Source organism: Neomonachus schauinslandi, chromosome 5 (genome assembly GCF_002201575.2).
Source record: "Neomonachus schauinslandi chromosome 5, ASM220157v2, whole genome shotgun sequence".
Lineage (NCBI taxonomy): Eukaryota > Metazoa > Chordata > Mammalia > Carnivora > Phocidae > Neomonachus > Neomonachus schauinslandi.
In genome coordinates, this window is record NC_058407.1 from 168,932,487 (window position 1) to 168,958,062 (window position 25,576).

The 25,576-nt window shown below is 53.2% G+C and overlaps 3 protein-coding genes across 3 annotated transcripts in view; 1 reads left to right on the forward strand and 2 right to left on the reverse strand.

Annotated features, from left to right (window-relative positions):
• Positions 1-57: 57 nt before the first annotated feature.
• VGF (VGF nerve growth factor inducible) lies at positions 58-2,653 on the forward strand. The gene is made up of 2 exons (XM_021692451.1): positions 58-255; positions 763-2,653. The coding sequence occupies exon 2, from the start codon at positions 783-785 to the stop codon at positions 2,634-2,636; it is 1,854 nt and encodes a 617-aa protein (XP_021548126.1). The 5' UTR covers positions 58-255; positions 763-782; the 3' UTR covers positions 2,637-2,653.
• A 1,387-nt stretch (positions 2,654-4,040) lies between these two features.
• AP1S1 (adaptor related protein complex 1 subunit sigma 1) lies at positions 4,041-10,070 on the reverse strand. Its single transcript, XM_021692439.1, has 5 exons — positions 9,971-10,070; positions 7,964-8,142; positions 7,172-7,280; positions 6,030-6,167; positions 4,041-4,814 (listed from the first exon to the last, which is right to left on the reverse strand). Exons 1-5 carry the CDS (start codon positions 9,971-9,973, stop codon positions 4,767-4,769), a joined length of 477 nt encoding a protein of 158 aa, XP_021548114.1. The 5' UTR covers positions 9,974-10,070; the 3' UTR covers positions 4,041-4,766.
• Positions 10,071-18,664: 8,594 nt separating this feature from the next.
• SERPINE1 (serpin family E member 1) overlaps positions 18,665-25,576 on the reverse strand; it is a 7,441-nt gene continuing 529 nt past the window's right edge. The window contains exons 2-9 of the mRNA XM_021692429.1: positions 24,986-25,257; positions 24,146-24,379; positions 23,416-23,610; positions 22,614-22,812; positions 21,572-21,672; positions 21,368-21,454; positions 20,721-20,804; positions 18,665-20,381 (exon numbers count right to left, since the gene is read on the reverse strand). Coding sequence (XP_021548104.1) covers positions 20,344-20,381; positions 20,721-20,804; positions 21,368-21,454; positions 21,572-21,672; positions 22,614-22,812; positions 23,416-23,610; positions 24,146-24,379; positions 24,986-25,256 — 1,209 coding nt within the window. The 5' untranslated portion in view covers position 25,257 and the 3' untranslated portion in view covers positions 18,665-20,343. The remainder of the gene's footprint in view (positions 20,382-20,720; positions 20,805-21,367; positions 21,455-21,571; positions 21,673-22,613; positions 22,813-23,415; positions 23,611-24,145; positions 24,380-24,985; positions 25,258-25,576) is intronic.

Here is a 25,576-nt window from a genome sequence, read left to right on the forward strand (position 1 = left end):
GAACCCACGTGACCCCGCGCTCTCCCCTTTATAAGGCGGCAGCGGCGCGGGCGCTGTCCAGCGTGCTGAAGCCGGAGCGAGCGAGTCGCCCAGAGCCGCGCGGACCCAGCTGAGCCCAACCCACTGGACGCCAGAACTCGACCGTCGCTCCTATCCCAGCCACTGCTCGGAGCCGAGGCGGACGCGTCCCGATCTTCCCCTGTCCCCACCCCGCCCAGACCCTCCTCTCCACCTCCCGCATCGTGACACCAGCTGGTAAATACTCCGCTGTCCATCCCTCAAACCCTCGGCAGCCGTGGGCGTGAGGGAGGGTTCTCTCTCCTCCTGGATGGGGCTATTAAAAACACAGCGGGGAGCCCCCGGTAAGGGTCCCTGGTAAATGGGGGAGTCGCCGCTTTTCTCTTGCTGCTAAAGTCGCCCACGCACCATCCGGGGAGTCCTGTGGGGAGGGAGCCGAGATTTTTTTCCCCTTATCTTAGCTGCTTAGTACGTGGGCGCTGGCAGTGAGATGGCTTAGGCAAGGGGGCGAGGAGGCACTGGGGGGAGCGAGGGTTGCGGGCGTTTTCCCATTTACACGACTCCAGAGATCGGCACAACATCTTTCTCCTTTGCTCCTAAACGTCCCTCTTCTGGGTAAGGTTATTAGGGGGATGAGGGAAGCCCTGGATTTCCTGATTAAAGGTGGGGGAAGGGGATATAGAATCAGAGAGCGGAAAATTCTTACAGAAACCCTCTTTCTTTGGTCCCTTCTATTTTTCACAGTCTCCGGCAGTCCTTTGGTCATGAAATCGCTCACGTTGCCGGCTTCCACCCTCTTCTGCTTCCTTCTACTGATCAAGGGGTTGGGAGCAGCGCCCCCGGGGCACCCTGAGGCGCAGCCACCTCCCCTCAGCTCTGAACATAAAGAGCCGGTAGCTGGGGACGCAGTGCCCGGGCCGAAGGATGTTAGCGCCCCAGAGGTCCGAGCCGCTCGAAATTCCGAGCCTCAGGAGGAGGGAGAGCTTTTCCAGGGCGTGGATCCCCGGGCGCTGGCCGCGGTGCTGCTGCAGGCTCTTGACCGCCCGGGCTCGCCTCCGGCGCCCGGCGGCTCCCAGCAGGGGCCAAAGGAAGAAGCAGCAGAAGCTCTGCTGACCGAGACCGTGCGCAGCCAGACCCACAGCCTCCCGGCGCCAGAGACCCAGGCACCTGCGGCCCCGCCTCGCCCTCAGACTCAGGAGAATGGTCCCGAGGCTGGCGACCCCTCCGAAGAGCTCGAGACGCTAGCTTCACTGCTCCAGGAACTGCGAGATTTCAGTCCGAGCAACGCCAAGCGCCAGCAAGAGACAGCGGCAGCAGAGACGGAAACTCGCACGCACACGCTGACCCGAGTCAACCTGGAGAGCCCCGGGCCGGAGCGCGTGTGGCGCGCTTCCTGGGGAGAGTTCCAGGCGCGCGTCCCGGAGCGCGCGCCTCTGCCACCCCCTGCTCCCCCGCAATTCCAGGCGCGTATGCCCGAGAGTGGGCCCCTTCCTGAAGCCCACCAGTTCGGGGAAGGAGTGTCCTCCCCCAAAACACATCTAGGTGAGGCATTGGCACCCCTATCCAAAGCGTACCAAAGCCTGGGTGCCCCTTTCCCCAAGGCACGCCGTCCGGAGAGCTCACTCCTGGGCGGCTCTGAGGCGGGGGAGCGCCTTCTACAGCAAGGTCTGGCGCAGGTAGAGGCCGGGCGGCGCCAGGCAGAGGCCACACGGCAGGCCGCGGCGCAGGAAGAGCGGCTGGCAGACCTCGCCTCCGACCTGCTGCTCCAGTATTTGCTGCAGGGCGGGGCCCGGCAGCGCGGCCTTGGGGGTCGGGGGCTGCAGGAGAAGGAGGAGGAGCGAGAGAGCGAGAGGGAGGATGCGGAGGCGGAGCAGGAGAGACGCGGCGGGGCGGAGAGGGTGGGGGAAGAGGATGAGGAGGCGGCGGAGGCGGAGGCAGAGGCGGAGGAGGCGGAGAGGGCGCGGCAGAACGCGCTGCTGTTCGCAGAGGAGGAGGACGGGGAAGCCGGAGCCGAGGACAAGCGCTCCCAAGAAGAGATGCCCGGCCACCGTCGGAAGGAGGCTGAGGGGGCAGAGGAGGGCGGGGAGGAGGAAGACGACGACGAAGAGATGGACCCTCAAACGATCGACAGCCTCATTGAGCTGTCCACCAAACTCCACCTGCCAGCGGACGACGTGGTCAGCATCATCGAGGAGGTGGAGGAGAAGCGGAAGCGGAAGAAGAACGCCCCTCCGGAGCCGGTGCCGCACCCCCGGGCCGCCCCCGCCCCCACCCACGTCCGTTCCCCGCAGCCCCCGCCCCCTGCCCCCGCCCCCTCCCGAGACGAGCTGCCCGACTGGAACGAGGTGCTCCCGCCCTGGGATCGCGAGGAGGACGAGTTGTTTCCCCCCGGGCCCTACCACCCTTTTCCCAACTACATCCGGCCGCGGACACTGCAGCCGCCCGCTGCCTCGCGCCGCCGCCACTACCACCACGCCCTGCCACCTTCGCACCACTATCCTGGCCGGGAGGCCCAGGCGCTGCGCGCGCAGGAGGAGGCAGAGGCGGAGGAGCGCCGGATGCAGGAGCAGGAGGAGCTGGAGAATTACATCGAGCACGTGCTGCTCCGGCGCCCGTGACCTGCTCTGGTCCCGCCCCCGTGCGCCGCCGGTGCGCGCTCGGCCACCCCCCTCCGTGTTGCTCCTCTCCCTTCTCGGTGTTTGCATGCACCCCAGTCCCGCCCCTGGACGCCTCCAGGCCCCGCCCTCGCCCTCGGGTCGCCCCGCCCCCGGGCTGCGCCGGGACCTGTCAGACCGCTTCCCGGATTCGAAGCCCGAACTCCCCAAACTCACTCAAGGAGGCCCCCGGGGCCACCCCAGGCGGGCGGGCGGTTTGTGCGAATCCCCTCCCCCCACGGGCCTCTGTCCCCACCTAGTCCCTCTCGGGACGTCCCCGTCCAAAACCGGAAAAAGCTGTTCCAGTTAATTGTGTGAAGAAGTGTCTGTCTCCTGCCCTTTGGGCCTCCCAGGAGCCTCTCCACCCTCTCCAGATCGCTGTGAATTTACCTATTCTTTCCCTTCTCTGTTGTAAATACCCCTCACGGAGGAAATAGTTTTGCTAAGAAATAAAAGTGACTATTTTATTAGGACTTTGTTCTCCGTTATTCACCCGTCCCCTTGGGCCTGCGTGGTCCTTCCCAAGGGGCGGTGAGGGAAGCGCCAGCCACAACACCCATCTCCTCCTGTTCAAAAGCCAGGGTGGTGGAACCACTTTCAGCCGTATTTCAGAGTAGAATATGGCCCGTGGTATCTATGAAGAAAGCCTAAATTCCACTTGCAGCCTAGGGGTGGGGGTGGGGGTGGTGGTGGTGGTGGTTAAAGTCATTGGTCCCCAGGGTGGGGCAGCTCCAGTCCAGTTAGAAGGCTCTTCTATCCATGATCCTCCAGCCACTTAGGTGGCTCCTCACAGCCCCTGTTCCAACCTCACCCACCCGCCTCCCTTACCTGCCCCCTAAATTCCCTGGTCCTGTGTACTTCACAACAAACAGGGAGGAGGGGCCTCCAGCTACAGAAACACCCTGCTTTTAGCCACTCCTCAACCCTGTGGTAAGCATACAGGGTTGGCTATACCCCTGAACCCCTGATTCCTCTCTCCAAATAAAACTAAACCGGCTGAATGAAATCTTCCAAAAAGAATCCTCCCAGGAGTGAAACCATGTCCCCAGGAGTTGCTCCTCCCTGGCCAAAGGCAGCTCGGGGAGCTGGAGGCACCATGTTCAGAGAGGCACTGAGCTCACAAATCCATCTGGAATAGGGGTGCCAGATAAAGTACAGGACACTCAGTTAAATTTTCACTATAGATAAACAACCAGTGTATTTGCATAGGACAGGCTTATCCTAAAAATATTCATTATCATTCAAATGGCACCGGATGTCCTCTATTGTTTGTTTGTTTGTTTTTTCCCTTTAACTCTGGCAATCCTAGTCCCCTCCTGACTGATCCCAGGAGCCTTTCCTTCCTTCACAGAGCCTAAGCAGGCAAAGTCCAGAAATGCTTTTCCTTTTATTTCAGAGGAAAGGAAATAAAGTCAGACACTTCCCACACCCCACCCCTTAGCTCCTGCCTCACCCAGAACATGGAGTGAAGGAGGGACAGTCTCCCATAAGCCTGCCCTTCCCCCATCCCTCACTTCCCTCGAAGTGGCAAGGTTAGAAAAAAATTAACTATGTTGTTCCTCCCCTGGCACTGGACAGAGTCCCCACTGCAGCCAAGGAGGAGGAGGGTAGATGAGGGGAAAGGCCTTCCCTCTCAATACTCAGAAATTCCCCCCACCCCTATCCCAGGCAGAGAAGCTGCCCTGGCTGGCTACTGGGGCAGGGTGGAGGTAGGTTATGGGGCAAGGGAGAAGAGAAGAGCCCTGAAAACCTTTTCCCTTTAACCTGACGTATTTATATATTTACAGTTATAAGGAAGGGGAGCAAGTCTGGGATAACATTAGTTCTTCAAAGGCAGGGAATGAAAGCCAAATAGCACCCCCATTTTGGTCACATTTTCCTACCCCCTAGCTCCTAAAACCTTCGTTGGGGAAAGGGGAAACAGGAGATAGAGGTAAGGGAAGGAATGTTTGAGGGTCCTGAGCCCACAGCTCACTCCAGGAGAAGGTGAGGCCGCAGAGGAGGGGCAGCTGGGTTCCACCAAGAAAAGGGGTACTCATGCCCTGCCTCTCCACCAGCTCCCCATATCTCCACGATGCCCAGGTGGGGTGGGGGCTATGCCAGACCCATCTCCTCCAGCACACTGCGAGGCGACTCATCCTCCTGAGCCAGAGACACCAGGAGAGGCAGACAGGGAATGGGGGGGGCGGTGGGCAAGACAAGGACAATCACGAGTGGGCGGAACACAGAGAGACACGGGGAGGGGGGAGAGAAAAGCCAATGTGAGCTCAAAGCTGGAAAAGTCTCCAGTCCCCAGTCTCCAGGGACCACCCCCCAGAGCCAACGGTGGCAAGGAGGGGGTCCAGGTTGAGTCCGCCACCACCCAGAGAACCCAAAACCAGAGCTTGGGGAGCCGGGGGGCTCAGTCTCTGAGGGGGAAGGGAGTGAAGCTGGGACTGGGGGGTGGGAAACGCTTGCTGGAGGCTGGGGGTGCCAGATGGTTGGGTCCTTTGATTCAAAGTGGGGGCAGGGAGTAATAAGTTGGTATCAGGTCCCTGAGGGAAGGTGAACCAGACTGCAGAGAAATGAGTCATTAGGGTCTGAGCAGAGCACTAGTAACGGGGGTGGGTGTGTGTGCCAGGGCATGTGTGTGTGAGTGTGTGAGTGTGTGTGTGTGTGTGTGTGTGTGAAGGGGAAGTTGGACCAGTGAGGTGGCAAGTTCAATTCTGCCCTTACTCCTACTGCAGCGATGAGCCCCCATCTTTCCCCCTCCTCAGAGCCAGCTCAGGCCAGCTTGCTTGTCATTGCAGATTCTGGTGACTCATCTTCCTGCACCAAGTCTCAGCAGTGGCACAGCAGAGAGGGGGCAGGCAGTAATGGGGTGAGGGCGGGGGCGTCAGATAGCAGGAGAACCAACAGTCAGGCACCCTCTACCCCAACCCCCAAATCCCCACAGCCCTTTGCTTCTGAGGAGCAGAGACTTTTGAGTGTGTCTGTGTGTGTTAAAAAAAAAAAAAGGGTGGGGGGACACATCAGGGAAAAAAGAATTATCTATCGTGTGCCCCTCTCCAATTCCCTGAACAACCCTAAATGCTAAGAGAAGTATGGAACCAAGGAGATCTGGCTTGGTCTTGGGAGAAGGAGGGAGAATGGGCACAGGCAGGCTGCCTGCCACCCCGACCTCCCACCCTGAGTAGTCAGTCAGTGCTTGAGGGCAAGCTGGCCAACCGGGCGCCGTGAGGGCCAGACGCCACAGGGAGGGGGGCCCCCTTGGTGGCCGGAAGGGGACAGCTGTGGCTGGCAGGCAAAGTGTCCAGGGAAGGAAGGGCCCCCTCTGCCATGGTACTCTTCCTCCTCCTCACTGTCCCGGGCCCATACCTCCTGCAGCAGGTCGGCCTGCTCGATGGCCTTCAGCACACTCTTCTTGGAGGTGTCCTGGACATCACCGCCCATCAGAAACTCATCCAAGATGAAGTAGGCCTTCTCAAAGTTGAAGATGATGTCCAGCTCACACACCTGGGAGAACGGGGAGAAGGCAGAGTTGAATGTCAAGGGGTATTTCCACCCGACCTGCACACCAGCCACCCACCTCTTTTCTTCTCATGGCTCCAGGGTCTTCTTCCTGACCACTGCTCCCACCTCAGGCTCCTGCCCCAGGCCTATGAGCCCCTGAACCCCGAGGCTTAGTACTCAGTTTGACTTTTCCTTCTCCTTCTCTTGCCTCTTTCTCTGTGAACATGAAATATGAGTTGCCCTAATCTACCCTTGACTGTGGTTCCTGCTGCCTTCCCCCCAAAATCTGTGCACTGTTCCCACCAGCGGCCAGGCTAGCCTCCCTCCCTGGGCGCTACTGGGCAGGGAAGGAGGAGATTCTGGATCACAGGTGGAAAGACTTGATTGCCAAGCACGGCTCTGCCACCGTGCAGCTAGATGGAGAGGACATTTCATTTCTGAGTCTGGTTTCTCTTCTGAAAATTGAGATAACAACACCTACTCACAGGATAAAATGAGGAGCAGGCACAAAAGCCTGAAAGCACTTTGTAAACTGTTAAGTGGAATATCAATGATGGAATTATTACTTTTCCCCGTCTAAGATCTGAGCTGACTGTCCATGCCTGGGCTATACCCCTGATCAGTTAATCCTGACTTGCTGGGCATGGGACCCAGGCATCAATAATTAAAAAAAAAAAAAAAAAATCAACTCTCCAGAAAATTCCAATGCAAAGTCAAGGTCAGAAGCCACTGAGAAAATCTGAATGTAGTCTCCAACCTTCTGTGGGACGTCCAAACCGAGCTCTAGATGGACTGATGGAGTGGCCGATTCCGGTGCGTACCCCCTCCCCGGGGCTGATTAAGGGATATGGTTAATAGGCTTAAGGCTTAAAGAGGGGAATTAATTACTGTTCTCACTGCTCCAACTTCGCCTCTCCCAAATCCTCCTGGCAGCAACGGGAAGGGTCCCAGGGTTTGGTAGAAAGAGGGGACTGCCGAGTACGGACAGGGTGGGCGGGGAGACTTACGCTGCCGAAGTACTTGTCCAGGAGTTCCACATACCGGTGGATCAGCTCCAGCGTGATGAGCTCATTGTCTTGGCCCTCGATGGCGCAGCAGAAGTAGAGGCTGGCGTATCTGAGGGCAGGGGCACACGTGGGGTTGCTGGAGGGGCTGCTGGGCCTGCTTCAGGACCCAGGTGTTGTGCACCCAAACCTCCCATTTCTCCTCATTCCCAGTGCAGGGCCTGTGTCCCTACTGGACACAGGCAGGGTAGCCCCGGGGTATGCAAATAATAACAACTCGCTCTGCCTCTTGGCAGTTCTCACAAGACAGAGGCAAACACGCAAGCTCTTTCCCTCTTGCCCTCTGACCTGTTCAGTTTGACTCAGCAAAAACCGGAGCCAACTAATCCACCTGCTCAGAGAAGGAACTGGCCGGTGTGTGTGTGTGTGTGTGTGTGTGTTTGGGAGAGGTGGTGTGTGTGTGTGTGTGTGTGTGTGTGTGTGCTTGTTTGGGGAGAAGTGGTGCCGGATCTATAACTGTTGAATGAGGCTGCAAGGGACATGTGTGATGGACAGGATAAGGCCTTGGCGACAGAGGTATGTGCGTCAAGTAGGTGTCAGGCATGAGCGAAACAAGTGGGGAACCAGAATTTCTTCCAAGTAATTTTGGAAAGTAAAGGAAGCTGGAGTTCATCACTGCCCTCCAGATGTCCTTAGCTCCCAGTTCTCCCTGACCTTATTGCTCAGCCATTTGAACCCACTGCCAGACCCCCATCCAGCAGGATCCAGACAGCGTGAAAGTAGGTGGCAAGTCACCTCTTATAGACGACTTTGAGATCCCTCCACTCCAGGAAGCTGCACATCTTGGGCTTGCGAGCCAGAACAACCTGCATAAGCTCCCGGACCATTTTCTTTCGCTCCTTGTCTGATGTGGCCAGGTACCATTTCTGCAGCCGCAGCTTCCCCTGCCGGCTGAACAGCAGCATGAATCGCATCTAGGGGCAGGGGGCAGAGCTGAGGGTCAGAGATTTGGTTCTCTGGGTTTGTTTACTCCAGAAACACAGCTACAGAGCGTTCCACAAATGCTTCTAAAGCTTCTCTATTCACAGCTCCCACTAGCTCAAAAATCAGCCCTTGCTGTCAACTCTGGGTATTCCCACCAGCAGGTGCCTTTCCTTCTGGGGCAGGTCAGAGCTTCGGAGTCTGTCATTTAGGTTCAAATCCTGGCTTGGGTAGTTGAGAAATTTGCCTCGGGCGATTATTTTATGTCTCAGGGCCTCAGTTTCCTGGTCTGTAAGATGGATGTAATAAAAGTACCTACGTGTTTGGAGGGATTAAATGAGTTGATATATGCGATTGTGCCTGTCACATGGTAAGCACTAGAACACGTTAAGTGTCACTATTACTATTCCTTCACCTCCTGTTTCCTACCTCTGTCTTTCAAAGGTCAGTAAAATGCCTAGTACAGGGGCAAGCAGCTCATAGCTGAAGTCAAAGAGATGTCTGCTTTCTTCTGTGGTCCTATCCACCACCATGGTGAAATGCGGTATTTTGTCTCTCCAGAAGCTACCTCAAATCTCCACCCCATCCTAGCCATACAATCTTGCCGATGTCCCCAATGCACTGCTCTCCAGTGCCAGGCGTATGCCCAGGGGTAAATTCTACCCTCTTCTCTCCTCAGCCATCCAGGCCTCTGGCCACCAGCAGTCCTCTCTTTTTGATTCCTTTTAGGGTGCCTCCTGCTGTGCACCCCTCCCCTCCAGATACCAGGTGACCAATTTCCCTTTCAGTTCCTTGGTTAGGACACCGCCATCCTGCGTGGTTCCTGGAGCTTTGTGGAACAAAGTGAATGCTGAATAGAGTGGGGAGGAGTGCAGAGCCCTCAGTACCCCGTGCACCCCCAGTTTCCCAGTTCCAGGGAGTCCAGTCTACACCCTGGAGTTAGCTCCTTCTCCCTGCAGTTCTCCTCTCCCTGGGCATTACCAAGGGCTGGAATCCGTGGGTGTTTGGAACAGTACTTGTTTAGTAGGCTAAATCAGAAATCAAGGGTGTTTGGTGGTGGGGAAGGGGACACGCTGCTTAGCGTGGCGGGAGGGCAACAGAGGGGCGCAAGGGAGCACTGCGCCTCTGAGATTGGGGGGCGGGGGAGCGGGAAGCCAGCAGGAAGACGGAAGGCCTGGGCTCCGGAAAGAGAATGGGATGTGGGGCGGAGAGCCAAGAGCACGGGAGCCGGGGATCCGAAGCCTGGGTCCTGGAGAGCAAGACCTCGAGCCCACTTGGCTTTCCCACCTCACCCCAGCCTGTAGTAGAGCAAGGCGATAAACCGAGGCAGGACGTCCACTCCTCGGACCCGGAAACTCTCCCCTCCCACACACCGCTCTCCCCGCGGGCCGCCGTTCCTCTGGGCTGCACCGGAACAGAGGGTCTTGGTGACCCGCCAACCCCGCCGCCTCCCTTCGCCGGCAGGCCCCCGCGCCCCTTCTTCCTCGGGCGACTTCCCTGCGGCAGTGATCGGGACCCCCTGGACCGCCACCCGCGCGCTCCCCACCCCCCCGGCTGGCCCACCCGCCCGGGACGGTCCCTCCGCCCCCTAGTCAGCCCCCTCTCGCCCCACATATGCGCCCCCTCCCCGCCCCTTCTCCCTAAAGCCATTTCCAGCTGTTCTTCCTTGCGAGGCCGGCTGGCCAACCGGCCCGCGTAAGTGGGGCCTCTGAGGACCGCAGGAAGAGAGGGCGGCCCTCACAGAGGGCGGCCCCCAAGGACCCCCGCAGGTGCAGCCCACGCCCCTCGGTTCCCCCTCCCCTCCCTCTCCGCACAGCCTACCATCCTGCAGCCTCCGGCTCGGCGCGTCCCTCTTCGGCCACCGTACGCGCCAGCTCCACTCCCTTTCTTACCCTATCTCCTCCTTCCCTCCCTCTCGTTTGAAGCCCCGCCCCGTCCCGCCCAGGCTCGGAGGCCCTTCGAGTGGAGTACCGCGCAGGCGCCAGCGCTGCGGGGCGCGCGGGCGGGGCTGGAGGCGGAGAAGCGGAAGCCATGGCAACCAGGTCCTCGACTTCAGCTTTGAGTAGCTCTGTCGTCATGGTAACAAGGCCGTCTGGTGGGCCTGTTGGAGGATGGGGGAGGAGGACAATGAGGTCCTCGCGCTTCGGAACCTTGGGGGAAAAAGGCGGGAAAAGGGGTGAGAGGTGGAGGGGACGACTATCGGAAGCAGGGAGGACTGATGGAGGGGCGGGGGCGATGGAGAGGGCGCAGGGTGGGAACTGGATGTAGGGAAGGAGTCCTGACTTGAGGACTTGAGGAAGACTAGACAAAGCGTGGTGGGGGGGGGCTGACATGAGATAAGTATGGAGCCCAAATTAGATATGTACTGAGAACCTGCTAGATGCGGCACCCGCCAGAAGTAAGGGAAATGTGTAGGTAATGAGGGAGATGTGAAACAAAAGAGAAAAGGAGGAGCTGATATGAAAGTGATGTGAGGAAAAGGGGGAGGAGCATGAATGAAGGCGAAAAGGGAAGAAATAAAGAGCATCTTAAAAGGGTAGCACGGGTCGAAACTGAAAAGGGACAGATGTAACCTGGACACAAGTGTAAAGATGAGGCTGTGAATTAGAATACGGGCTTTTCCATCCACCGCGTGCGTATGTGAGCATGCGCGCCTGTGCCTGTGTGTTTCCTCGCGGTCAAGTGACGCAACTGGCACGTTGGGATACGAGAAAACCTTCCATTTTGTCATGTTAAAATGATGCTATTATTTTTTGAATAGCACTTGGAGCTATTGTTGGTAAGGCCTTACCCGTCTCCATTTTATGTTCTTTTTTTCTTACTCTTGGATATGGAAGGAATATGCTGTCGTTGCAAGACAGGGGGCCTAATCCACCTGGGATAGGGTCTCGTCTCTGACCCTTACTAGATGTGTGGCTTCAGGTGAGTCATTTAGCCCTCGGTTTCCTTATTGGAAAACTGAGGATGGGCATATCTGCCTTGCAGGGTTGTTTTGAGGATGAACAGAAAGTGTCTGGCACATGGTCAACACAGTCAACACTCGATATCGCTTCTCACTTTCTCCCTTTCTCAACTTCTTTCTTCTACTTTTTCTTTTTCCTCTTTGTCAATCCCCTTTTTCCTCCGTGTACACCTTCAGCTTGCCACTGACGTAGACGTTCGTTTAACTATCTTGGGTTTTTTTGTTTTGTTTTGTTTTGTTTTTATTTGTTTTTATTTTTTATTTATTTTTTTTTTAAGATTTATTTATTTATTTGAGAGAGAGAGAATGAGAGAGAGCACATGAGAGGGGGGAGGGTCAGAGGGAGAAGCAGACTCCCTGCCGAGCAGGGAGCCCGATGCGGGACTCGATCCAGGGACTCCAGGATCATGACCTGAGCCGAAGGCAGTCGCTTAACCAACTGAGCCACCCAGGCGCCCTGTTTTGTTTTGTTTTTAGGTCAAGAATAAGATCGATAAAGCCAGCTGTTGGAGTTAGGAAGGGTAAATCATTACGGAGTGAAAAGAAGGAAAGGAGATGTGTAGGAGGGGCAGAACGCAAAACAAATGAAAAGAAATATGCTCCTGGGAGGCTGGGGGGAAGGTTGTAGATAAGGAAGTAATGAGCCGTGAGGCAGAGAGGTAAAGCAGAGAGCTGAGCAACAGCGGGTGGAAATTTGGAAGCTCTAGAGATGTGAACTCCTACACTCCTTGGAAAGCTGATACTTTGTAGAATTCCTTGTCTCAAAGTGGTATGCCTCACTGAAGAAAAGAGAAGATTCATGAGAGAATTGTTAGAAATATGGATTTTGCTCATGCCGAGTCCTTAGACTTCAGGTGGTTCAAACTAGTTTGTAGCCGGTGGACTGGATCTCTTCACTGTTAGCAAACGACGAATGTAGCGAATCTCTGAGTTAGTGATCCAATTTGGCTTGTGTCTGCAGAGGAGTTCAGATTTGATGCAGTGGGCAGTTGGGAGGCATTATGGTTGCCTGAGCTGGTGGATAGCTTGGTGAGAATGGTTTTAAGAAAGTTAACCTTATAGTAATACGGGGGACAATTTGAAAGGATAAATGGAAGGCTGGAGGATCATCTTTGGGAATCCAGGCACAAAGATGAAATGGAGAGGGACAAATTGGAGAGATGCCTGTAATGGGCCCATCAACTGACGTTGAGAATTCATCCAAGTGTGCTCGCTTCGGCAGCACATATACTAAAATTGGAACGAGAATTCATCCAAGTAAAGGAAAAGGAGGAAGAGTCAAAGGTAAGTCTGGAGGGTTAGAGGGGAGATTCACCTTCATAGGTTCAGATGACGTTTCTATTGTCACCCTACAAACCATGCTGAAACCTCCCCAAGCCTTTCCTCTTCTGCTTGTAGGCGGTGGTTCCTGTGGTGGTTGGAGGGGTGGCCTGAAGTCTTCCATCTCTATGAGTTTATGCTCTGTGTTTCTCCCTCTTGTGATGCCCTCTGCACCCATTTTTTAAAAAAGATTTTATTTATTTATTTGAGAGAGAGAGAGAGAGCAAGCAGGGGGAGGAGCAGAGGGAGAGGAACAAACAGATGCTGTGCTGAGCACAGAGCCCAATGTGGGACTCGATCCATGACCCTGAGATTATGACTGGAGCCGGAATAAGAGTCGGACGCTTAACCAACTGAGCCACCCAGGTACCTCTGCAACCGTTTTTTGCACATTCTTTTAAATAGTCCATAGTTCCCTAATGATGTCATTTGTAGCCATCTTTGTTTTTTTGTTTTGTTTTGTTTTGTTTAACTGAGCAGTTGGGACCTTACCATGTACTGTTCCTAACAGTCTGGACAGTTAGAATACCTTCTGTGGTAGATGTTTGCCATTGTCTTTCACCTCCCAGGCTCTAACCCCACTTCCTAGGGCTTGGGAATCCCACCTTATGAGCCTAGGGAGAGATGGAACAGCCTCCCAGTGAAGCATGTGAAGTTTCCTGACATTCGCTTTTGCAGCCTTCTTTGGGACCTGGACTCGGCCAGTCCGCGCATCTGCCCCGACTTTGGTCCAGGAAGGAATGAGGTGATGGAGGGAAGGTAAGACTCTGGCAGAGGGTCACAGGGTCGAAATTTAGGGCGCCAATGCAGCAGCACCAATGGCGGTGTCCTGTGCCCGGTGAAGATTCGGGCGGGGGCACCGCTGTGATTTGGGGGCACTGTCTCTAGTATGAGACCTTCTTCCGGTTCTCTGGCTCTCCTGGCAATTCCCTGAGCTCCCCAGTTTCCTTTGCTGCTTCCCTTAGCTAGAGTTGGTTTCTGTTCCCGGTAACTAAGAAGTCTGGTAAACTTGGTTAGCATGCCATATTGTCCCCTGGCTGCACATGTAGGCCGCCTTGTCTCTTCCGCTGGATTGGAAGCTCCTTCAAGGATGGTATCTTATTCATCTTTTGTTTCTTCACAGCATCCTCCATCATAGTGCTTGCTGATTGGCATCAATTATGATTGGTATCCATGGTTATCAAATCTAGATGTTTAAATCTTCTAATCCAAAATATGCTACATTCTAATTTTGTATATAGCGGTAGCATGTCCAATGTCTATTATTTCTGCTAGAGGATAAACTGTCTTCTTTTGCTGTTTCTACTGTGCCCAGCACAATTCCTGATGTATAGCAGCAGATACCCAATATTGGTTGAATAAATGTACACTGGATCCTCCATTTGAAAATTCCATTGTTGGGGAGCCTGGGTGGCTCAGTTGGTTGAACGTCTGTCTTCAGCTCAGGTCATGATCCCAGGGTCCTGGGTCGAGCCCCCTGTCGGGCTCCCTGCCTAGCAGGAAGCCTGCTTCTCCCTGTCCCTCTGCAGCTCCCCCTGCTTGTGCTCTCTCCATCACTCTCTCGCTTTCTCCCTCAAATAAAGAAATAAAACCTTTTTTCAAAAAAGAAAATTCCATTGTCATCTCAAGCTTCACTGAGGTGCCTTCTTCCTTCGCCCTCCCCTGAAACCATCCCATCTTTTGGTTTCCCATTGTGGTAAATGTCACCACCTTTTCGTAGGCTTGCAGACTATAATCCTGGGACATGAAGGATAACAAGAAAGCATGGCTGATTCAAGGGACATAGGCCAGACTTGCCTGACTAGATCAGGAGAGGGTGTTTCGAAGAGGGGGAGAATTGACTGGCTGGGTTATCAGAGGAGAGAGACAGCAGTCTAAAGACCAACCTTCTCCTCAGATATGTGCCTTGAACATGACTTGCTAATATTGTTCCTTTGTCATTTTGTCCACACTGTTTTCTGAAATGCCCTACCATGCCTGCCCCACAGACCCAAATCCACCTTATCCATCCTGTAAGTTTCCATCAAGGTCCCAGTCCTGATGAGCCTTGCACTCTAGTGTAGACCATGGCGATCATTTTGACAGTGTTCCCTTCAACCATCTTTGGGCAGTGACTCATGTAGCATTTCAGCTTTTTGGTGTCTACTCTCCTTAGGTACTTGATAGTAAGAAAGATCACTTATGCTTTTTAAAAGGGCTTCACAGTACCCTTCAAGTTAAGCTTTTAAATAAATACTTGTTAAATCGTATGGGGCTCAAACTTGGCCAGATTTTGGCAGAAGCTACAGCTGCTTTGCTTCAAAAAGAGCTTTCCACCGGAGTCAAAGCGACATCTGGTGGCTAGGAAATAAAGGAAAAGGCTATGTGGTGGTAGGAGGCGGACGTGCAGGCTGAAGGCGGAGGTATAAGGGCATGCTGGTGCCTGGCACGTGGGGGCAGGGAGACCTGTGTTCACAAATGCCACAGAGCGGGGTAGCACAGTGTAACAAAGAGCACAGAGGCATCTGGGCTGTTATGTAATAATAATAATAATAATAATAATAATAATAATAGTGACAAGTTTCTCAACCCCTCTCTGCCTGCTTTCCTCATCTGGACATAAAATTTGCTACTATTGCAATGAAACTTACTTGAGGAACCACCTAAAAAAAAAAAAAAAGAGTGGTTTGGAAAACAGATGGTGTCTCCTTGACAAGTTTCATTCTGATGGAATATTTTTACCATGGAGGGATTTACAGAATGAGTCATACTCATTGCCCACACGTGGGCAGATAAATAATTCCACTGTGTGAGGTTTATAAGAAATGTGCTGTAATGATGGCTGGAAGCAAATCTTGTTGGCTTTTCATTTCTAAAGAGATGGAGGAAGAGAGATTTGGAAGGGTGGAGGAGGCGGGCCAGGGCGAAGCCAGGCAGGGCTGGGCAGGCTTTGTACTGTGAGGCCGCATCATCATCTCTGTCCCCAAAATATCTGAGAAAAGCAGAGGGCACAGTTAAATAGGGCACCTCCCGGAGCAAACTCTCTCTGCGGGGGTGAGGCCTTCTGATGAACCCTTCTCTTCTGAGACTTCTCAGCAAGGATGGATGGGTTTTTGAACTGTACACTGTCGAACCAGGCTAACTTGCTCTGCTTTTTGAGACTCTTTCAGTTTCTAAGCAAATCTGTTACCGATGGGTAAATCCTCAACAGCTAGCCCAGTTCATGGAATTGGTCATCTTTTCAGGGGTAAGGAGGACAGATCTGTCTGGGTCCCTGTATCCCTGAATTCTTGGACTGTTACCTTCATGACTCCAGCTCCCCACTATGAGCCCAAAGGGAGAGCTATACAAGAGGAAGGAAGTATTCTTGCAGAAAGAGGAATACTTTAGTACCAGCTGAAGTTTTGGCTACCAATCTCAGTGATCTTGTGAACTGGATCAGGCCACATCTAGTTTGGGCATCTCTGGTCTGAGCCAGCTAGAAGCAGGCCAAGTGGCCTCTATGGCCCCTTTTCTCTAGTTCTGTGACGAGTTTCTAGTTCCATCTTGGTCCCACAGAGCTTGCCAGAGAATTGGAAAGGAAAGAAGGAGCATTCACGGAGGTTGAGATCATCTTTCGAAAGCTCAGAGTAGCTTCAGTGGGCTATGCATACTGGCCTTCTTTCCTTACGCCCCATCTCCCTCCCTCCCTCCCTCCCTTCCTTCCTTCCTCCCTCCCTCCCTCCCTTCCTCCCTTCCTTCCCTCCCTTCTACCTTCCTTCCTTCTTTCTCTTCCACCTTCTTTCCTTCCTTCCAAAATTTACATTTTAATTCCAGTACAGTTAATCCATTGGCTTTCTAAGAAGAGAGGAGACCTTCCTTTCAGGTTTGATTGGGCTTTGGGGTCCCTCTTACTATATGGACCCTTAGGGGAGAAGAGAAAGCCTAAAAAAAAAAGACAAATCCAAAGAGAGGAAAACATAAGGAGAAGGTGCCAAACAACCGCATCCCCTTTGAACATCTTAGTGTACCACTTTGGAGGCATCCAAGAAGGTCTCTAACTGTCCCTCTAGAGGGAAACAGGAATGACAGGGTCAGGGAGAAGGCCTTTAGCAAATGTTGAATGATTGGGGAGTGAGTAGGTTGAATGAACGCCCTTTCTGGATTTACATCATAATCTAAACTTGCTCCAAGGAAGTCTAACACAATTTAGAGAAAATTATAATGTGAAGGTTCCTTTAGTCCAAGGCCTAAAATCTATCTTCATTCACAGCAGTGGGCTTATTTAGGAAAGTTGTGAAGGCTTATTTAAGCTTGAGAAGAAGTAAGATTCTAACCAGGCAGATTGATCACTTTGACTGTTTTGTGCCTTTTGAAAATGTTTGTATTACCAGAGTCACATGACTGCAGGGTTGAGAGTTTCTTGAAAGATCCTTAGTCCTGCTGCTAGGAAGTTACCCTATGGACACACAAGCACACATGTACTGGGATGAATGTGCAAAGATGTCTATCTCAGCCTTGTTGGTAACAAAAATGGCAATAAAAGGGGTGCCTGGGTGGCTAAGTTGTTAAACGTGTGCCTTCGGCTCAGGTCATGATCCCAGGGTCCTGGGATTGAGCCCCGCATTGGGCTCCTTGCTTGGCAGGAAGCCTGCTTCTCCCTCTCCTACTCCCCCTGCTTGTGTTCCCTCTCTCGCTGTATCTCTCTCTGTCAAATAAATAAATAAAATCTAAAAAAAAATGGCAATAAAAAAAGGCCATGGAACCACCCAAATCCATCAACAGTGGTTAAGGAATTATAGTACATCTATACATGCAACTGGTAAAGAGAATGAGGGCAGGTGTGTAGGATATATCATTAGGTAAATAAAGCAAGTTGCCAAACACTGTGTGTGTGTGGGTGTGTGTGTGTATGTGTATGTAGGTATGTATATATATATATAATTATATATATAATTAGGTATGTATAATCTTATTTGTGTGAAAGTGAAGAATATTTTAAATATGCTTATAAATGCTTAGCGAAGTTCTAAAAGAAAACAGAAGAAACTGGGGACCAATTAAGTTCCCATTTTTACCTTTCTAACTGAGTCTTACTATGAGCTTGTGTTTGGTATCACTTAAACAAGTCACCTGACATTTAAAATTAAATTTAGATTAAAATATACATTTTACATTTTAAAAAATATACCCTGACTGCAGAAGCATCGCCACCAAGAGGTTATCCTGGCTGTCCTTAAACACTTCCAGTGATGGAGAGCTCACTACCTATTAACTGTCAGACAGCATTTTGCAAGAGCCCCCAGATGGTAATTAGTTCCTATTAAGGCAAGAACTAGGGACTTGCTCAGTCTGAACTCACTCTTGATCATGAGTTCATGAATTCGAGCCCCACGTTGGGCTTAGAGATTCCTTAAAAGAAATAAAAATTAAAAAGAGAGAGAGACTTAGGTTTGCAGGGGGCTGGATCTATCAATCCTATCTTTAGGGTTCTGGAGCTGGACAGCATATAGTTTCGACAGCTAATTCTTGGTATTTTTTTCAGTTTAAAAGATGATTTTTTTGAAGATATGAACAGAAACTAATTGGGGGAGGTATGTCCCCTGGCAAGAGCCTTCATGAGACTAGAGGAAGAGAATAAAAGACTTTCCAGGATGTCATTTTCAGGAGGATATTAAGAGAGTCTATATCACAAAAGAGCCTTGTTTTCAAAGGAACCTGATCTGTACATGGGGATGGTGAGGGTAACACACTCAAAGTTAAAGAGCACACATGAATACGAGCACTGTTTCACACCCAGAAAAAGAAATCTTGTTAAATGCCAAGTAGAGAGTGATGGTGTGGACCAGACCCATGGGGAACACCAGGTTGAAGAGCCAGACTTGGTCTGGGTTTTGAGAAGTGGGGAGTGGGGTAGGAGCAGGGGTGGGGGCATTTGACAGGGAAGGCAATGGCATGAACAGAGATGGGAACCCACAGGGACAGTGCGCATGAGCAGGTGTCAGGGCAGGTGGAAGGTGTTTGAGGGACCCCTCTTTCCTTTTTGAGGGTGACGCCCAGGGGGAGAATTTCGCCCTGCACAACATGTCCCATGGGCCTTCTTGCAGAGGCCCCATGGTCAGCCCCAGCGACTTGCCCAGGGCAAGTCTCCATGCCCCGGGCTTGTGGGCGTAAAGATCCCCTTTAGTGGAGAAATCTATGGACTGATGGAATTCTGATTTTGTACTGTGTGAAATGTGGAAAGTAAAGACAGGGACTCTTTTGGAATATTTTAATTAATTTATTTTATTATTTTTTAAAAATATTTTACTCGTTTATATATCAAAAGTGAAAAAGCATATGATTCAACACAACTTCAAGAATGTTGGACCCCACATTTGGGTATCCTTATGGGTACTGTGTGTAGCTGTCATGTCCAGTGCATTATGAGAAACAAACAAACAAAGAACAAAGATTTTTCACTGAAGAGCACGGGGGTGGGGGAGGGAGGTTATTAGGGTCCTATTTGGATTACATTCATTCATTCGACATCTATGTGCAATTCTTTAACAAATTGGTCTTCATACCATGGCCTCTAGCTTGCTGGTTTTCAGAAAGATTATCTAGCTAGGGTAGTTAAGTCCGAGCTCATGGTCTCTCTCATTCTCCTCTCTCTCTCAATCTCTCTCACCCTCTCTCACGTGTCCACTGCTTGCACACAGCAGCCGGAAATGACACATCGAAGTGAGTCACCAATGCGGCTGTGAATCACCCTGTAATTGGGGAAAGTTCTGTCCTGCTAGGTCGTGCAGCCCCTTGCTCTCCTGTTCCTAAATATATTGGAAAATTTTGAAACCACTCTGTCCTCGCTGTAGTCTCTCTGACCCACCACATCCTTTTGGTCCCTAAAGGTGGATAATCTTGGCGGGGGTCTTAGCCATTAAGTGGAAGGGCCAGGAAGGGAGAGGAGCCGTCGGGCTCGGGAAGCCACAAGGTGGCAGTGTGGGCCCCACCACGCTTGCCGCCCAGAGGGGCAGCTAGTTAAGGGGCCAGACTCCTGAGATGCAAGACACAGACCACCAGGGAACATTACAAGCAAGTTCATACAATACGTTTTTCTTGAGCATCCTCTTTCTCTCTCACAAGCACACAAGGACGAGGATGTAATAAATACTGAAGCACACCCCTGGCATCCCATCCTCCCCACCAGGAGTTGAGAGCCAAGAGCCAGGCACACATCTCACTTTTCTTCCTCCATTCCTGCAAAATAAAGTTAGTGGGAAGCAGAAACCCGCTCCTATGAGTAAACAAGTCACCTACACTCCAAAAGAACATACGCACACTGTTTCTTGGGAGGGAGACGGCCAAGTCAGGGCGGGTTTCCACACGGGGTGGGCAGGGGCACTGCCCATCCGCGTGACCTCTGAGCTGGGGCAGCACAGACCTCGAGCTGAAAGGGCGCCTCTCCCACTGGCCTTTGGCTCGCCGCCAGCCTCTTTAGCAGTGGAAGACAGTGTGAGAGTGACAGCAACGTGACTGGAACACAAATCGTTTCTACCAAGCACACAAAAGCTCCCATAAGCCTTGGGGTGCCATCCTGCCAGGGTCTCAGCAGGGTCCAGGTCCGAAGACCCGGAGGGGCAGAGCGCTGGGCAGAAGCAGCTGTGCTGGTGGGTTGTACAGAGTTTTACAGTCTGGTGTGGAGACCCAGCTGTGCTTCGGAGTCTCTCCTGGGGGCTCCATGAGAGAGTTTTACTGAAAGGTCCTCTTCCCCACTCCTGGGAGAGGCTGAGGTCTGGGAGGCAGATTTGAAAGATTTACCTTTTTTTTCTCTTAAAGAAAAAAAAAAGGCAAATGCCTTTTTTTTCTTCCAGAAAAGTTAATTAAAATATATATATATTTTTCCCCTTTGGAGTTCCTTCTTTCTCGGATACATCTCCAGTTCTGTCCCAGATGAGGGCTGCTTTTCTCACAGTCAGGGTTCCATCACTTGGCCCATGAAAAGGACCGTTCCTGAGGACGGAAGAAGTGTGGGAGATGAGAACGGGAAGAAAGGGCACAGCTCACCCAGGCCCATGTTTATGGATGAACTGAGATGTGAGAGCGTGAGTGAGCTGTCTGGAGTCCCAGCTGCTGTTGTGACTAAGCTAGGGCTGGGGTCCTGGCACGGTGCTCTGATGGTGACAGAGCATCGTCCCTGAATGGAAGAGGTGGAGCAGAGCTATGGATTCTTTGTCTGGAGTCCCATTGGGGTGGGAGGGAGTGTCTACACCTGTCTAGACTGGTGCCTGGGGCGAGAAAATGGGGCGGGGGTGGGGGAGAGGGCAGGGGAGCATCACGGCCCCGGCTCACCGGTGGGGTTATGCCGCACCACAAAGAGGAAGGGTCTGTCCATGATGATCTCCTCGGGGGCCATTCGGGCTGAGACGATGATGGCTAAGAGAGAAGGAACAATGATCTAGAACAGAGGGACTGGGCACTGGCGCCTGGACTGATCATCAGGAATCCCCTGACACCAGCCTTCTGATGGCAGCCCTGCAGGGTGACTAGGAGGCTTGGTCGTTCTGGCCATGAACCTGAACGGTTTAGGGAAGTTCTCGGAGGCCTGGTTTCCTCCAGGAGTTTCGTAGAGATCTATCCACTTCTCACAGCCATTTAGGTGAGCCCTTTTAGAGCGTCTTGGTGAGCCAGTTCCTTAAGCTGACTAGCCACCGTGAGAAGACAGGCTTCCTTGGGGGTGGGGGCTTTTCACCTTCAGGGGACCTCTGGAGCCATCGGGTGAGGGACTGGGCTCCCAGGCCAAGTGGGCTCACCTTCTAGGCTGAGAAACTCTGGTGGGGTTGGGGCGATGCCCTTGGCACCGGGGGCGGGAGGGGGTGCCGCTCCATGGGGAGAGGCAAGAGGCTGGTAGAGCAGAGCCGTGGGATCCATCCCAGATGTGGGCCCCTCATGGAAGTCCTGGGCTGAGACCCACCAGGCCTCACCTGAACCTGACTCACCTGTAGAGGAAGATGCCACCGTGCCACTCTCATTCACCTCGATCTTCACTTTTTGCAGTGCCTGGGACACATACAGTTCCTCTTGATCTGAAACACAAGTGGATCCGAGGGCAGATCAGCTGGGGTTCTCAGGGACACACTCCTTTGTCCTCTTAGGGGCCCCACAGTCCACCAGCAGAAGAAAGTGAAAGGAAAATCTCCTACCTGAAAGACTCGAGAAGTCCGCCTGGTGTGGCCTAAACATGTCGGTCATCCCCAAGTTCTCCAGGGGCCCCCGGAGGTTGACTTCGCTCTCCAGGGAGAACCTGGGAACAGGAGCAGGAAACAGCTCAAGCTCAGGCCGCCCCTTGCGGCCTCTCCCAGTCCCTGACATCGTATCCCCTCCCTGGGCTGGCTGGCTGGCCCGACAGGATGGGGACAGATGTGGAAGTGGAGGGAGGCTCTTTTCAAATCTGCGTGTAAGGCCTAATAGAAATGAACATTCTCTGCCATCTCCCCACCCCCTGGAACCTGATCTGTAGATTGTGTTTCTGGGAGCTAATTCTGAAGAGGACTCCAGCAGAGAGGCTTTGGGCTCCCCCTGCTTCCCATCAGGGCTCTCATTAACTCGGGTTTCACTTTCTAGGGCTGGGGGCCAGGGAGGGGCAAGAGCCCGCAAACCAGCTAAATTCTCCCCTTTCCCCAGGCCTGGCATTAAAGCATCTGGAAATTGGGGTAAGTGTGGTGGGAGGCTTCCTATAATTCTGGAATGACCCAGCCTCAGCCTTCTCCACCCTCTGTGCTTCTGCAGAAGGATTTTTAAAATCTGCTTGGTTGGAAGCCAGCTAGAAAGAAGCTGCTCGGGCTCCTTTTGTCTCCATTGTTTGGATGTTGACTTGAGCCGATGCGGGTGGGAGAGGGTCTTTCACAGGCCGATCTATCCCCCCCACCTCCACCATTTCTCCGGCTCTTCTTTGGCTGGCTTTGGCTGGGTATTCTGAGGGTGGTAAGTGTGGGGGCATGGCCTAGAAAAATTCCCCGCCGCCCTCCACTGGAAACAGGAGGAGGGAGGATGGGAGGAATCTTAATCAAACCCAGGCCGGAGTGTTTCCCATCAGCTTCCCACACACGTCCCTGCCCTACAAATGTCACATTTGGGAAACTCGATGAGGGGGTGGTCCTTTCAGGGAGCCCTGCGGGATGGGAAGGGGGCAAGTAGAGGGGGTTGGGGTGTTGGCAAGGGTAGTGAGAGCGAGGGATGACTTACTTGGGCAGAACCAGGAGGCGGAGGTGCCTGGTCATATTCCCTTTCCACTGGCTGATGAGCTGGGCATCCAGGATGTCGGTGAGGGCAGAGAGAGGCACCTCTTTCTCATAAGGAGCAGCAATGAACATGCTGAGAGTGTCCCCGTGGTAGGGCAATTCCAGGATGTCGTAGTAACGGCCGTCGGGGGTAGAAAACTCGGCTGCGAAGACAGCAGATTGGCACACTGAAGATGACTCCTCTTGTTGGTTCTCACCCAGCACTGGGTTTGCAACGAGTTCTATCTCCTCTTTCTGGAAGCCAGCTTTCTACCTGGGCTTTGGAGGCTCCCCCAGTCAGAGTTTTTTAATCCCCATTTCCCTTCTCTTCTGCCAATTCAGTGTCTTCTGGTAACTCTGTCTCCTTTGGGCCTTCTTGGCCTTCACCCCCCTCTCCCCCACACTCAGCCACTAACTCATTCCGAGTCTTCTCTCCTTCAGCTCAACTTCCACACAGGCCTGCCCCCAGCAGGATTTGTGAGCCCCCCCGCCCCCCCTGCCCTTGTAATCACACTAGAAACACTCGGGGACCAGAGACCGGGGTCACGTGGTCATAGGCGGGCTCGAGGGACTTCCTGGATGTCAGCTTCCTCTCACATGAGCTAAAGCTACTTTCGGCTGCTCCCGTTATCCCAACAGCTTCTGCTTGGGGAGTCTTTGGCAAAGCTGGGCTACATTCGGGGTTTTCTCCTCCCCCAGAAAGGGAACGCCCCAGGGGGATGAGGTATAGTAGTGGTGGGACTTTTGGAAGGAGGTCTTGAACTTACTGTAGTTGAACTTGTTGGTTTGAGCCATCATGGGCACAGAGATGGTGCTGCCGTCGGATTTGTGGAAGAGGCGGTGGTGGGTGCCCGACTCGGGGAAGGGTGTCTTCCACTGGCCGTTGAAGTAGAGGGCATTCACCAGCATCAGGCGCGTCAGCTGGTCCACGGCCCCTCTGCCCAGTAAGTCACCAATCATGCCTACGAAAAAGCCAGGTGAGCCGTGAGGGGGCTAGATAGGCTTTAATCCTCTTAGCGGGTTCCCTTCGGCCCTCAGATTGGATGTGTGTGTCTCTGAGGGGATCCGGTCAGGAGGCAGACTGGGGGCGTAAGTGAGCCAGTCTAGCGGTGTTCAACCTGTTCCGTCTTCCCAGGAGTCTCGGGAGGGTTTCCCGCTCAGCACACGCTCTGGCCCTGGGATCCTGCCCAGGATCAGACGCAGAGAGTGAGTCCTCCCTTACTTTGCTCCCTAAGCTGGAGGCTGAGAGAGCTGTGTATTCTTCTTGTGGTCGTAACCGTTCTTATGACAACTCACAGCACTTTTTAGGGCTGCCCTTAGAGGTGGTTCGTGAGATGGCCTACTTATGAAAACAAAGATGCTCTGATTCTTAAAGCGCCTGACCCAACTACAGAGAAGAGCACGCTGCTGGGGAGAGGTTGGGATGCTGGAGATTTGTTTCCAGATCCCCTTCCTCTGCAGGCCTTCGGGCCCAGCCTCCTCTCCCTACCCGCTCACCTTTTGTGTGTCTCTTCACCCAGTCGTTGACGATGAACCTGGCTCTCTCCACCTCAGAGAAGTCCACCTGCTTGACCGTGGTCTGGAACAGCCTGAAGAAGTGGGGCATGAAGCCACGGACCAGCTTCAGATCCCGCTGCACGAAGATGGCATCAGCAGTGCTGATCTCATCCTTGTTCCACGGCCCCATGAGTTCCTTGTACAGTTGGCGGAGGGCAGGGGCCATGCCCTCCTCTGTGCCCGGACAGGACAGAAAGGACACATCAGCTTACCTTGAGCCAAGGGCCCCCGAGTTGGGCCAACTTCCCCCAGGGGAGGCCCAATCCTGCCCATCTGGATGGGGCTCTTCTGCTCCCCCAGGGGTCTATGGAGGGAGATTTCCTTCCAAACCTTAATCTCTTCTGCGTCTCCCTCTTTTCCTCAAAAATCTCAGGTCCTGACCCTTTTGTGGGTTAGAATATTTTTCTCTGCTTTTAAGTTCTGAACCCTACATTTTTTTCTTATCAGAATAATAGCGATGAGAAGCATTTCACCCGCATAATTCGATTGAATCCCTACAGCAGCTCTGTGTGGGAGATAATTTTATTGTCCCCGTTTTGCAGATGAGGAAACAGGTCCACGGGGCATGAAGGTCATGCAGTTAATAAGTGGTAAGGCACATCTGCTTTACGCCACGTCCCCTGGCCTGTACCCCTGGTGACGGACCCAGGGCCCAGTGATGCAGGGTGTGCTGGGGAGATGTGGCGCAGGAACTGGCCCTCCCCCTGCTTCTGGTTGGTGACGCCCCTGTCCCAAGAAGACGGGGTGAGCGCCCGACCCCGGCTCTGCCCCATCTCTCACCATTAATCTGGAACTGCATGGCCTCTTGGATCTGCTGCCGGGTCTCTCCTGCTGTTGTCAGCTGCAACATGGCCAGGACTGAGGCCACCCCATACGGGGAGAAAACCATGTTGCGGTCCTTGGAGGCCAGTGCCACCTGCTGAAACACCTTCACTCCAAAGTCTGTAGCCAATTGCACTGCTCTAGTCTGGCGGGGGCGGGAGGCCGACGCTTCACCAAAGACGAGGGCCAGGCCCAGGGCTAGGCAGGCAAAGACTGGAGACGTCCGCATCCTAGAGCAAGCAGAAAGGATCTGGTGAGGGGAGAGTTCTGGAAGACGGGCAGGTGGGGTGATGCATGAACATGGGGGCGAGAGTCCTTAAGGAACCCTGATGGCCCCGATTCTGAGGCTGTCCCCTCCGTCTCAGCCCCAGGGAGTCTTAAGCGCAGTTCCACCTGTGGGACTCTCCCAAACCCCTGGCAGCACCCTACAGTGTCTCTCCCTTGGCGGGGGGGGGGGGGGGGCGCAGAACAAAAGGGCAAATTATACTAACGCCTTTGATTTGCATAATGCTTTTAATTCTCTTCTAATGCTTTCACAACCCTTCATTC

Excerpts from the sequence above, each read along its gene's own strand:
- VGF (XM_021692451.1), top strand. The coding sequence starts at position 783 with ATGAAATCGCTCACGTTGCCGGCTTCCACCCTCTTCTGCTTCCTTCTA.
- AP1S1 (XM_021692439.1), bottom strand. Across the intron at positions 7,281-7,963 it reads CTCAAAGTCGTCTATAAGAG|ATACGCCAGCCTCTACTTCT; the intron begins GTGACTTGCCAC and ends CCCTGCCCTCAG. Across the intron at positions 4,815-6,029 it reads AGGCCGACCTGCTGCAGGAG|GAGGATGAGTCGCCTCGCAG; the intron begins GTATGGGCCCGG and ends TCTCTGGCTCAG.